The 14,779-nt window shown below is 43.4% G+C and overlaps 1 protein-coding gene across 1 annotated transcript in view; it reads left to right on the plus strand.

Moving 5' to 3' along the window:
* LOC129723122 (uncharacterized) overlaps nt 1-14,455 on the plus strand; it is a 42,995-nt gene extending 28,540 nt beyond the window's left edge. Inside the window, exon 2 of the mRNA XM_055677106.1 lies at nt 14,162-14,455. Coding sequence (XP_055533081.1) covers nt 14,162-14,365 — 204 coding nt within the window. The 3' untranslated portion in view covers nt 14,366-14,455. The remainder of the gene's footprint in view (nt 1-14,161) is intronic.
* The last annotated feature ends 324 nt before the right edge of the window (nt 14,456-14,779 follow it).

Here is a 14,779-nt window from a genome sequence, read left to right on the forward strand (position 1 = left end):
GGGTTTACTAACCCGTCCGCCCCATCCACTACCTTCGCCTCTTCGTCGATTTTAATGGTTAACATTTTGGTTAAAAGGGTCCCCCTTCCAGCCGCTATCCTTGGTCATGGTGGAGTGGTCGCCTATATGGTCCCATGGTGGCCTATGCCGGAGCAGTGAGGTCATGGCTAGTGAAGGTCGCCATAGCCCCTCATGAGCAACTATGACGCCTCCCAACCGGCGTAAGTCAGGAAAGGGCATCTGATCCCACTCCTGCCTGATTCCCATCAGGCAATGACCGCGGAACGTACTGGAAAGCCTGCCAGGTTTTACGGGACGGAGACCCCTGCAGCCGTATGCCACCTCGCCGTTTCAAGCCGTTGTCACACGACTTTACTAAGGGAGCTCGGTGCAGGTGCCAGCCCTACGTCGTGGTATAAAATCGTATTCCCTCTCAAAAACCTAAAAACACAGCGACCAGTACACCATAATTGGGACCTTACTGGTATCAGCCCCAATAGGCAGGTTAGTGCATTTGGATGATGGGAGCGGCACTACTCGCTCCGTCGAAGCTGTTTACGGGTGGCCGTGGCTTTTACGGGGAATCGACTGCCCAATGCCCGAAACCCCACCACTCCCTAGGCAAGCTCCCGCTGCCGGTCCAGGACTAATTGATGCTATCACACACCTATCGGTGGTCACGCACGCGTGCATGGCCTCGACGGTCGCCAGGCGTCGACCCGTGGTGGCCTGCAGCTCGGCCAAACACTGCGAAGGTCATCTATCGCGTCAGTCCACCAGTACACCGGTGACTTACCATTCCTAGGCTGTCGAGTCCTAGGCATGGTGGCGTCGCACGCCCGTGATAATGTGGCAACTAATTGGTCAGCACTCGGGCGGAGCCAACTGCCCCCCTCGCGCTCTCTTCTCATTGCCTCTACAAATACCTCGGCATCGAAATACGATGTCTTCCACCCGCGGACGGTCGGAGTATTGGTTCTACCCGTCGCCTGCCGCCTCGCGTTATGGACTACACTATAGCAGACCGACTGGTGGTCACTATAGGTGTAGCCATCGTCTACCCTTCACGATCAGTTCTGGGCTGGAGAACGTCACGTCGATGATCGACTCCGCACCATTTCTGCTGAATGTACACTTAGTTCCAACGTTGGCCAGATCTAGATTGTGCTTTGCCTAAGCTTCCAACAAGATCTGACCCCTCCGGTACGTGCGGCGGCTTCCCCACTGAACAGCCCAAGCGTTGAAGACGCCCGCCACTACTAAGGGTGTTAGTCCCGTCAGCTCCATAGATAACAGGTCGACCGTCTGGGTGAACCTTTCGATAGACCAACGTGGCGGAGCATAACAACTGCAGTAGAACACTCTGTCCACCTTGGCAACCGCGTATCCTTCATTTGAGGTTGACACAACCTACTGAACCGGGAACTTGCTGATCGTGCATATGGCCGCTGCACTGGACTTATCTACAACCCAATTACCGTTTCCGGGAGGAATGCAGTAGGGGTCCGATACGATTGCGATGTCCGACCGCGACTCAGACGCTGCTTGGTATAGCAGCTGCTGTGCCGCATAGCAGTGGTTCAGGTTCAATAGTGTCACCCTCACGCCCGTGGTTTCGTGGCCGCCTTACCGGCTGGGCACCGTGGGCCCCCCATAAAGTGTTTTGCGTCCCGTTTTCCAGTACATACCAGGCACTTGGGAGGCTTCTCGCAGTCTTTAGCTTTATGGCCAGCACCACCACACCGCCTACATAACTGGCTCCTATCGGGCCCCTTGCAGGTCCAGGACTTGTGTCCTCCCTCGAAACACCTGAAGCAAACGTCCGGCTGCTGAAGTATGCTTAGGGGACATACTGACCAGCCAACCTTAAGTTTGGCTGTCTTCAAGGCCAGGTTTGCATCGGCCGATGCAAGCCGGAAAGTGGCCACCTGGGTCCCCGCTGGACCCTTACGGAGGCGAATTGCCTCGGTGGCCACTTCCACTCCGCACTTATCCTTGAGGACCTGTGCAATATCGCACCTCTCGGTGATTTCATCCAGGTTTTGAAGCTGGAGAGTTACCTCTGGGGTGAGTGCCCGAATTTGCACATCCCTTCCGAGGACCTTCTCGGAAACCGCCTTGTTGGAGGCGCTCTTGCTTTTAGCATCCTTTTGGAGCTCAAGGATCATCTCACCGGTGCGAGATCGACGGATGGTCCGCACATCTGCTCCCAGATCCTTGAGCTGGGTTTCACCTCTCATTTTTTTTTCAAGACTTCAGAGTACTTGGACCCTTTTGTCTTGAGTACAGCGTTGCCAGGTCATTTTTTTTAAAATCTGGAAAAGGCAAAAAAAAAATCTGGAAGTCATTTCGTGGGGTGAAAGTTAAATTCTTCGGATATAAGTCTTGAGGTACGTAAAATTTAAGGTGACAAAATTGCAAAATTTCGCGCCAAATTTGAAGTGATGACCTTTTTGCGGAACAGAGAAAGTAAAATCTGGATAAAATCTGGATCATTCATGAAAAATCTGGATAATTGGACATCAAATCTGTTTACCTGGATACATGTTCAAAAATCTGGATAATCCAGCTAAATCTGAATACCTGGCAACGCTGCTTGAGTATGAGGGCGTTACCCCTGCTCCGCGTCTTCATGGCTTTCTAAGGTCGTTTTTTATCCTCTATTCCCTGGCGCTTCGTGCTACTTTGGCGCTTTTTTCCTCCTACGGTAACCCAAGTGGGTTCTATAGCTGTGACTACGGTCGGTTCTTCAACGGACTTCGAATCGAACCCGCTGGTGTGCTGTCCCGCGAGTTCAGCACAACCAACCGTTTTTTCGTATTTGCCGGGGCCGCTTCCCCTGGAGACTACCTCGTTCGTTTGGCAGCTTGCCCGGAGGCGCAGACCGCCGCAAATGTGAAGGTGTCCGTCTGAACCGACTTCGTCGCCCTCCTAGACACCTCCGTTTGGCCCTTCTTCTCAGACACAGCCCTTGCCATGATTTCGGCATGTTCTGTCATCGCAGCATTAGCCGAGGACCGAAGCATATATGCCTGCTTCAGGTACTTCGACGTATTGCTGCGACTTTTCGCAAACTCGATGATAACATCAAGCTGCTCTGACAGCGCTGCTACTCTTGGTAACGTGTCCCGCTGTCTGTCGACCGTCCTGCGTAGTATCGGTAGGCGTACTGCCTACGCGGTCTTCGCAGGCATCCTTTATTGCAACCGTTTCCGCCTTTCTCGGCGGAGACCTCTGGATGCCTCCTCGTACAAATGGGTTTCCCAACCCATCTGCGCCCTTCTTCATATTCGAATTATTAATCATTTTTGGTTAAATGGGTCCCCTTTCCAGTCGTTATCCTCATCCATAATGGAGTAGTCGCGACGCCTATATGGTCCCAAGGTAGTCTATGCTGGAGCAGTGAGGCCATGGCTAGGCGCGGCTGTCATAGCGCCTTATGGGCAACTATGACACCCCTGACCGGCGCAATATATATATATATATATATATATATATATATATATATATATATATATATATATATATATATATATATATATATATTTTTTTTTTTTTTTGTTTTTTTTGTTTTTTTTTGGTTTCAGGTGAAGGGGAAATTTGCATCCAAACCCCTGAGGTGACCAACCTCAGGGAGTGTGGGGTTGGTTTGAATCAGTGATCGGACCCACTAAAACCCCTTCAGTCTCCAGCCCATAATACTCCCCGGGACCACCGCTAGGTATTGCTTCGGGGAGCGGCTTTTGTGCTCTGTGCACCCTCTTGGTTCTTTAGGTCTTTTTGCTAACTTAGCTAACTAACCTGGAGACTGGTCGTTAGCTAACACTGGCGTGTCGGTGGTCAACCTGTCGCCTGTTTTGCAATTCTAAAACTATTTGAGAGGCGGCTGTACAAACCGCTCTCCAAATGTTTGGGTCTTTACACATCCTCCGAACTAGGTTGTCCGGAGTGGTGTCTGGCCCGCTCACTACCATCATGTCGCTCCGCGCATGCACAAAACGAGGGCACACGAAGAAGACATGCTCAGCAGTCTCTTCCGCTTCCGCGCACTCGGGACACATGGGGGACCCCGCATGCCCGAATCTGTGTAGATACTGCCTAAAGCAACCATGGCCTGACAGAATCTGTTTCAGATGGAAGTTCACTTCTCCATGGCGCCTCCCGACCCATCCGGATACATCCGGAATAAGTCGATGCGTCCATCTACCCTTCACGGAATTGGACCACTCCTGCTGCCATCTGATCATCGAGAATGATCTTCTGGTACCTCGTATGCCCCTTGTGTCACGTTGATCGAAGCATTCTACGTCCTCCTTAATGGCTATGCTGATAGGCATCATGCCGGACAGGACGCAGATTGCGTCGTATGACACAGTTCGATACGCGCTCGCAACCCTCAGGCACTGAGTCTGTAGGTACTTTCCAACTTACTCCGATGTTTACTAGTACCTAGTGCTTTGGACCACACTGGCCCGCCGTATCTCAGTATGGACGAAGTCACGCTAGCTAGAAGTTTCCGCTTGCTGCCGTACACTGCTGAGCTATTGGACATCATGCGAGATAATGCTGCAATGGCCATTGAAGCTCTCTTACAGGCATATTCGACATGGCTCCCGAAGGCGAGCTTGTCATCGATCATCACCCCCAGCAGCTTCAAGGAGCGCTTAGAGGCGATGGTGCAATTCCCGACACTGATCAACGCCTGTTGCTTCGACTTGCGGTTATTGACAACTGAAATCTCCGTCTTATGATGCGCCAGCTCCAGTTTTTTGGAGCGCATCCAGTCCTCGACGACGCTTATAGAGTGCGAAGCCGTCAACTCAACCTCCTCGATCGACTCGCCGTAGACCTCAAGTGTGATGTCGTCCGCAAACCCAACGATCACAACCCCTTGGGGGAGCTTTAGTTTCAGCACTTCATCGTACATGATATTCCACAGTACCGGGCCCAGGATGGAACCTTGTGGAACCCCTGCGGTAATTGTGACACATTTTTGACCCTCGTCTGTGCTGTAAACTAGCACACGATTCTGGAAATAATTTCCCAGAATCCTGTACAAAGACACCGGAATGTCTAGTTTCCGAAGCGAGTGGGCTATGGAATCCCAGCTAACACTATTGAACGCATTTTTCACGTCCAACGTGACGATTGCGCAATAGCGAATGCCCCATCTTTTACGCTGGAGTGCTACCTCTGCTGTTTTGGTGACGGACAGAATAGCATCCACCGTAGACTTGCCTTTTCGGAAGCCGAACTGGTTACTCGACAGACCGTTTGCACTTTCGGTGTACCTAACCAGTCTATTGAGAATAACCTTCTCGAGCACCTTACCCGCCGTATCGAGCAGACATATCGGTCTGTATGCCGACGGGTCACCAGGTGGTTTCCCTGTCTTCGGCAATAAGACCAGCTTCTGTCGCTTCCATCTCTCTGGGAATGTACAGTCATCCGGGCACTTCAGCATGACTTCCCGGAATAGTCTGGGGGCCTCTTTGATGGCCTTCTTCACAGCCAGATTCGGAATCCCATCCAATCCCGGTGCCTTGCTCACCTTCAGGGAGTTGGCGATCGCGATGAGTTCCTCATTCGTAACTGTTTCCGCCTCCTCTGCCTCGGCACGGCTAACGCCGTCACTCATATATTGGGTGTTCGGCAGGTTGGCCGACCACCTCTGGTCTGAGTTTGAGATACTGGAACGTCGGTGAAGTGACTCGCCAGCCGGAGGCCAAGGATTTGGCTCGTGGCGTGGAAAGAGTCCCTCTATGATCCGCTCAAGCATCGCTGGTGATTTTTCTGCGGGCGCCATCGCACCCTTAGTCTTGGCCATCACCATCCTATAGGCGTTACCCCACGGGTTAGTGTTGGCACTAGCGCACAGTCTTTCGAAGCACGCACGTTTACTAGCTTTTATTGCTCTCTTAAGCGCCGCTCTTGCGAAACTGAATGCCCCTCGACGATCTTCCCTTTCTTCGTCGGTTCGCGCACGTTGAATCCTTCTTCTCGCTTGAAGACACGCTCTGCGGAGGTCCGCTATCGCGTCGGTCCACCAGTAGACTGGTGGCCTTCCATGCCTAGGCTGGCGGTTCCTAGGCATAGTGGCGTCGCACGCCCGCGAAAGTAATGCAACAAGTTGATCAGCGCTCAGGTTACGAGTTCTGCTCGCCTCGTGTTCTAGTCTAATTGCTTCCGCAAATACCTCTTCGTTGAAGTGATATATATATATATATATATATATATATATATATATATATATATATATATATATATATATATATATATATATATATATATATGTTTATATCTATATATATATATATATATATATATATATATATATATATATATATATATATATATATATATATATATATATATATATATATATATATATATATATATATATATATATATATATATATATATATATATACATCGTTTAATTATTCACGGGCCCGATATAATTAAGGCATCGATTGTGCCAGTTGGAACACTATCTGAAGAAGCTCAAGAGTGTCGTAATAAAGATATCAAAAATTTTCGAGAGCATCGTGCAAGGAAGTGTTCTCGGTAAATAATTGCGATTTTATAATATATTTGGACAATTAACTTACGTTATTTTTTATTATTGTCTCCATTAGTATGGCCACTAATCAGGACATTTTTAACAGGCTGATGGTGTCATCAGAACAAAACGCGTACCGTTTACAGGAGATGTGCTGCGATTACTGAAAGAGCCCAACATCTCTCGTAACAATATAACATCAAGTGATGAAGATTCAGACGATGAATAGAAATTAAAAAGAATTTAAATTCCAAAAAAGTTGCAACTTGATTTTCGAAAAATTACCATGAATCCCCTTCGATTCCAGTACGAGATATATATACAATTGGAGGGAATAAGTATCCGAGTAAAATGAAACTGAAAGTAGCTGCCAAGACCTGCCTTTCCGCAAAATATGTTCTCTTGAAAATTGTGTCAAAAAATGTAAAAACAGACATAACTCCTCCAAATAAAGAGATTGCGATGCACTTTCTTCTAAAAAAATGTGACAATTTATCTTAGTTTGAAGTTTGTAGAACACTTGAACAATGGCAAAATTAAGATAAGAGCGTTTTCACACAAAAAACACATTTTAAGGGGGTGCTTTGCTTTTATATCTTATAAATTTGTTAGATTAAGAGATAGAATTTTTCAATGTTCTACAAACTTGCTCGAAATAGCTAGTTCTACAATGTGTCGGAAGAAAGTTACCTATTTTATCAAAAAATAAAAAAGTTTTTTTTCTTATTTTGGCGTACACCCCCCTTAAACAAAAAAACTAGCACACGATTCTGGAAATAATTTCCCAGAATCCTGTACAAAGACACCGGAATGTCTAGTTTCCGAAGCGAGTGGGCTATGGAATCCCAGCTAACACTATTGAACGCATTTTTCACGTCCAACGTGACGATTGCGCAATAGCGAATGCCCCATTTTTTACGCTGGAGTGCTACCTCTGCTGTTTTGGTGACGGACAGAATAGCATCCACCGTAGACTTGCCTTTTCGGAAGCCGAACTGGTTACTCGACAGACCGTTTGCACTTTCGGTGTACCTAACCAGTCTATTGAGAATAACCTTCTCGAGCACCTTACCCGCCGTATCGAGCAGACATATCGGTCTGTATGCCGACGGGTCACCAGGTGGTTTCCCTGTCTTCGGCAATAAGACCAGCTTCTGTCGCTTCCATCTCTCTGGGAATGTACAGTCATCCGGGCACTTCTGCATGACTTCCCGGAATAGTCTGGGGGCCTCTTTGATGGCCTTCTTCACAGCCAGATTCGGAATCCCATCCAATCCCGGTGCCTTGCTCACCTTCAGGGAGTTGGCGATCGCGATGAGTTCCTCATTCGTAACCGTTTCCGCCTCCTCTGCCTCGGCACGGCTAACGCCGTCACTCATATATTGGGTGTTCGGCAGGTTGGCCGACCACCTCTGGTCTGAGTTTGAGATACTGGAACGTCGGTGAAGTGACTCGCCAGCCGGAGGCCAAGGATTTGGCTCGTGGCGTGTAAAGAGTCCCTCTATGATCCGCTCAAGCATCGCTGGTGATTTTTCTGCGGGCGCCATCGCACCCTTAGTCTTGGCCATCACCATCCTATAGGCGTTACCCCACGGGTTAGTGTTGGCACTAGCGCACAGTCTTTCGAAGCACGCACGTTTACTAGCTTTTATTGCTCTCTTAAGCGCCGCTCTTGCGAAACTGAATGCCCCTCGACGATCTTCCCTTTCTTCGTCGGTTCGCGCACGTTGAATCCTTCTTCTCGCTTGAAGACACGCTCTGCGGAGGTCCGCTATCGCGTCGGTCCACCAGTAGACTGGTGGCCTTCCATGCCTAGGCTGGCGGTTCCTAGGCATAGTGGCGTCGCACGCCCGCGAAAGTAATGCAACAAGTTGATCAGCGCTCAGGTTACGAGTTCTGCTCGCCTCGTGTTCTAGTCTAATTGCTTCCGCAAATACCTCTTCGTTGAAGTGATATATATATATATATATATATATATATATATATATATATATATATATATATATATATATATATATATATATATATATATGTTTATATCTATATATATATATATATATATATATATATATATATATATATATATATATATATATATATATATATATATATATATATATATATATATATATATATATATATATATATATATATATATATATATATATATATATATATATACATCGTTTAATTATTCACGGGCCCGATATAATTAAGGCATCGATTGTGCCAATTGGAACACTATCTGAAGAAGCTCAAGAGTGTCGTAATAAAGATATCAAAAATTTTCGAGAGCATCGTGCAAGGAAGTGTTCTCGGTAAATAATTGCGATTTTATAATATATTTGGACAATTAACTTACGTTATTTTTTATTATTGTCTCCATCAGTATGGCCACTAATCAGGACATTTTTAACAGGCTGATGGTGTCATCAGAACAAAACGCGTACCGTTTACAGGAGATGTGCTGCGATTACTGAAAGAGCCCAACATCTCTCGTAACAATATAACATCAAGTGATGAAGATTCAGACGATGAATAGAAATTAAAAAGAATTTAAATTCCAAAAAAGTTGCAACTTGATTTTCGAAAAATTACCATGAATCCCCTTCGATTCCAGTACGAGATATATATACAATTGGAGGGAATCAGTATCCGAGTAAAATGAAACTGAAAGTAGCTGCCAAGACCTGCCTTTCCGCAAAATATGTTCTCTTGAAAATTGTGTCAAAAAATGTAAAAACAGACATAACTCCTCCAAATAAAGAGATTGCGATGCACTTTCTTCTAAAAAAATGTGACAATTTATCTTAGTTTGAAGTTTGTAGAACACTTGAACAATGGCAAAATTAAGATAAGAGCGTTTTCACACAAAAAACACATTTTAAGGGGGTGCTTTGCTTTTATATCTTATAAATTTGTTAGATTAAGAGATAGAATTTTTCAATGTTCTACAAACTTGCTCGAAATAGCTAGTTCTACAATGTGTCGGAAGAAAGTTACCTATTTTATCAAAAAATAAAAAAGTTTTTTTTCTTATTTTGGCGTACACCCCCCTTAAACAAAAAATTTTACCATCGAAATAAAGTATTCATAAAACTGAGAAACTTTCTAGAAGACATCGAAACGCTAAAACCATGCGTTTCGTCACAAACACCAATGTCCTACTATTTTTGATTTCGTCCCACTGTGCGGTGTTGCGTGTTACTGTGCAAAAGATTTTGACACGCGCTTTGTTCATTCCATGACTGTACCGATACCACACGAACGTTGGATGCTGATCATGACGGAGAAAGAAAAGCCGGGTTTCAATTTCTGGCTTATCGCGCTGGGCGCGTTGATACTTCAGCACCTGTCTATCTGGCGGCTGTTATGGAGTTTTCGGTAGTTGCAGAATTGTTGGAAATGGCAGGCAATTCTACTAAAGAAAACGGGGGAACTAGAATCATCGGCGAATGGTTATCCGAAACAAAGATAATTGAACAAACTTGCCAGTGTTGTTACTGTTGTGAAATATAATAGCACCTTTTGGTGCTCTACAATTATGTGATTGAACTAGTTAAGATTTTTCATCATGTGTAACAGACGGAAAACCGCAAATTTCAGTATTTGTAAGCCAAGAAAAATTAAACATTGCCTCAAGAAAGTGTTGGTAGCCCTGAGAAGAACTGGTTGTAATTTATACTTGTTCTCGTGCTGGATGGTAGCAAATAACAGAAATGCAGCACTTACGCTATTGCGTCTTAAAACAAAACGTTTATAGTTTGACATCACAGCAGAATTTCCACCTTCATACTCATGTCTACCATAGGCAATATCAACGACACGGAGACTTTCTTTTCTTCTTCCAAGCCGCACAACACGACACAATACATGTTATATCGTTGCCTCTATGAGAGCTCTTTCAGTCCGGCTCGACAGAATGTTCACAAGAAATCATTTTTACGAAACTGAGAAAATCTGTAGGAACTGAAAAACAAGGCGGAGCTTATCAAAAGATCGCTCTGAGCCAGAATGAATGTGATGTATTTTTCGTACATTAATATTACAACATACGAAATAAAATTTTTCGAACGTTTTAGAAAGGTATAACTGGAAATAAATTTCACAACGTACGAAAAATTTGTTATGTCAGAGCGGATATCGCGCGCTATCTGACCATGAAGAATTTATGCGATAATAGAATGAAAATTGCAATTGCAGCAACCGTTCTTTTTAAAGGCTACTAAATGTATTTGGAAGAGCATAATGAATGATTATTACTAAACTGCAACTGTGGTTTGATGCTGCTGAAAATGCACAGCAGTGTGATGTTTATTATGATTTGTTGATACTGAGCATAACAGGCGGTATATACGAAACAAACCCGATTTCAAACAGAAAAGTTCGGCAAGTTCTGCTCCCGGTGCTGAGTTCGTTTTAGAAAATTCACAACACTTCGTTAACAAGGATGTAACGTCTTGGAGAAGACGGCTATTGTTTGACATTACAGCAGAATTGCAATCCTTATATCCGACACGAAAACGGGAGCATTTTCTTCCTTCGGACAAACGCAGATGTATTTTTCGTACATTAGTATTACGACATAAGAAATAAAATTTTTCGAACGTTGTAGAATGGTATAACTGGAAATAATTAAGTCACACCCCTTTTCCCAGTTATACCATTCCACAAAGTACGAAACATTTGTTATGTCAGAGCGTATATCGCGCGCTATCTGACCATGAAGCATTTATGCGATAACTGAATGAAAATTGCAGTTGCAGCAACTGGCCTTTTTTAAGGCTACTAACTACTAAGCACAGCAGTGTGATGTTTATTACGATTTGTTGATACTGCGTTTTAATCCGACTTCAAACAGAAAAGTTCGGCACGTTCTGCTCACGGTGCTGAGTCTGTTTTAGAAAATTCACAACACTTCATTAGCAAGGATGTAACGTCTTGGAGAAGCCTGTTATGGTTTGACATCACAGCAGAATTTCGACCGCTTCACACCATTAAATTGATTAACCCTAATCGAGTGTATTTCCAAAGCTATTGCAAAAAATTTATTGACATAAGACAGGCTGTCGCAATTCTACGTTAACTTGCGGTCGTATATTATAAACAACCTCTTCCACTTTTTTAAATACATGAAGTTATATGCTGGGCTGGAGCTAACCTAGTATGAGCTTTATCGATTCAATGTCAAACAATTTTTGAAATTAAATTCCCGCTTGAATCGTTCTGGTCTCCAATTCCAGATAGTTTCGTTGAGTTTGCTTTTTGCTTAGATAGGAAAATTTTTATCCAATTCGCTAAATTAAATGATTGTCTTAGTAGTGCAGTTACGAACAAAGGTTTGATTCGAATATGTATGAAACGACAGCGATTAAATAAGAGAGATTCAATCTTTCAGTATTTAACGTTTTAAAGTCTCAGCATTCAGAAATGTACTGTTAGATAAAATTGCAGCAAATACTGGAGTTGCAATGGAATATAAGAATACCGTAGTCAACGTCATGCGGTCGTGTCTTGAACACCACCCTCCTACTATTTCTTTCTTGACAAGTAGGTCTACAATTTCCCTACAATTATATTCACTTAACTGCGAAAGCAATTACAATCTTTTGATGAAACAAAGCTTAAAATATATGTAATAGCGTTGATATGTCACCGTTTGTGCAGAACACACAAAAAATTCTGAATAAATATTAGTAAATAATTAATTCATCACAAAACATACCCCCCCTCCCCCACCACCCCTATTAAAAAAAAGTAGGAGGTTGTATACAAGACACGACCGCATAACTGACGTAGAACTACGCACACTTTTAACAAATGCATTGTTGTAAGTGTTTCATTAATGAGTCATAAAGTCTACTAATGCTTGCTTTGTGTTGTCTCAACAGTGGGGGAATGAGGACATTAAAAACACGAGCTGTAAAAGCTGTTTCACATTCAGTAAATTAGACGGCCGCTACAGATTTAAATTGCTAATATCCAGCACAGATGGCTCGCTTGAGTTGTTAAAAAATTATTAACATTCAAATACTTGTTTATTTGCCTTGAAAAAGGCATTTCGCTGCTCAGAACTGGATTGGCTGATGGCAACCTTTATGCTGCCTCAGTAGTGGGACAATAACGTCAGTCTGGCGACACACGCTGAGAAGTGAGAAGAACCGCGCTGCTCCTGAGACATGGTGACCAACCACAGGGCAAGTGATTTGTTTGATTTAAAGGCAGCCACAGGCGCAACCCGCTGCTATCCGCTGCAATCCGCTGTAACTGCTGAGTGCTGATATATGCTGATATCTGCTAATACTGCTGTCAACGTTGTGGACGGTCTAGCCAGCTCACCTTCCGACTAATGAATGTAGCTGATTTAACCAGAAACACTTTTATAGTCGAAGGTTGCTACGAAATAGACCACGCCTTTCTGTTCATTGTTGCCATTCTCTAATGTTCTTTAGACGAATTATTCCACAATTCGAATTTGATTTTTGTACACAACGAATAAACTCCGATCGTGCTTTCACACACGCAATGATTTTAACCCCCATCGTTTCGCTGTTTGTAACATCAAGCGATTTCGTTTGCTCGCTGTTGCGTGTTGCATCATGTTGCAACTGAGCAGCTGGCAGACGACGAAGTTCTGTTTATGCTCATTGATTGAATTTTAATTTATTCCTGTAAAGTCGAATTGACGTTAAGGTGTTCTAACAGAACAGAGCGGTTTGTTGTGTTCAAAATCGGTTATGCTGATCACAGCCTTTGTGCTGCCCCAGCAGTGGGGGGATTAGGTAAATAAATAAAGTAAATTTTTTGATCGCGACTGAATTTGATTGCTAGGATCCAGAACAAATGCAAATGCCAAAAAAATATTAACCTTGAATTACTTGTTTATTTGCCTTGAGAAAAACATTTTGCTGTTCAAAATCTTTAAAAGCTGTTTTAGCATTCAGTAAATAAGACGGCCGCAACAGAATTGTGTTTTCTTGGATTCAGCACAGAATGTGTTGTTGCCAAGACTTTTTTGTGGGTAGAAGGCCAAAGCTCTTAACTGGCATATCGAGACGTTTGGTGCTACCTCGCTGCTGCTTAGATACGTGATGTGATTTGTTTACTGGCGCAACCCGCTGCTGCTACTTCCGCAATTCGCTACGATGCGGCTAACTAGTTATACTATTCTGTCGACCTTTTTTGGGAAAGGCAGCAAGCGACCAATCAGAGGACGTGATTTTCGTTTCAACAAGGCTTGACAATTTTCAATAGTACAATAGTTCGCATAATCAATCAACATTTTTCTACATTTGGGTTGATGCGTGTATAATTTTCCAATCAATTGCTGCAAAAATCAAGGAAATCGGTTGAAAACAAACCGATTTATAAGCATTTAAAAAGGGACATTTTTCGTCCCCTTTTCGTTAATAGTTTTCCTATTTACATCGCTATCTGGTAGGCTAAAGAAAAACGTAGTTCTACGTCAAAAGGCAGCCGGTGGTGATCAAACGAGCTCAAGCTCAAACAAACTCTCGATGACTCTTTTTATCCTTGCTTCTGATATTTACATTACAATGTTAACATAGTAAATCATTTTAATCTAATATCTCTTTTCAGGTCCGGTTTAACTTAAATCCAGAAGTTCATGTAATTCGAGTTTGGGATTTCGCGTCTAGGCAGGCACGCAAAGGTGAATGGGAGACAGCAGCGAGGGACCGGGAACGATTTAGAAAGCGAATTGAAGAGATAGAACCTGTATTAAAGCCTGTGTTCGACTGTAATCTACGTGAAACTGTATTTCGTGATAGATTCTCTTGTTAGTGAAGACTCGTCTGATTTGAATATGAAAAATGAATGCAATCTAAATAGCACACTTTATATAGCGATAAATAAAATGTATGAATTATAGAATGTATTTTGCTGTAAGTGGGAAATATGCATAAATATGTATTGTAAAAAGGTGCCAATGGAAACAATTTTTTTCCATACTAAACGAAATGATCATTATTCTCTTCAAAACTCATGCCAACATATTTTTTTCTGTAACTGTGGTGATATAGAGATTTGGGATTTATTATGTTTGTTTGTAGCTTGTTCATATGATGTGGTTAGCAGTGAAACTGACCTGGAAACCTGGAAAAAAAGTTCTTCACTCTGAGCAATTATATATTTGTCGTGTACGTTCATGCCACTTTGACATTGGTATAAAGTGGCATAATTTATTCAATGTTTTAA

The sequence above is a fragment of the Wyeomyia smithii genome, chromosome 2 (assembly GCF_029784165.1).
Source record: "Wyeomyia smithii strain HCP4-BCI-WySm-NY-G18 chromosome 2, ASM2978416v1, whole genome shotgun sequence".
NCBI classification, from domain to species: domain Eukaryota; kingdom Metazoa; phylum Arthropoda; class Insecta; order Diptera; family Culicidae; genus Wyeomyia; species Wyeomyia smithii.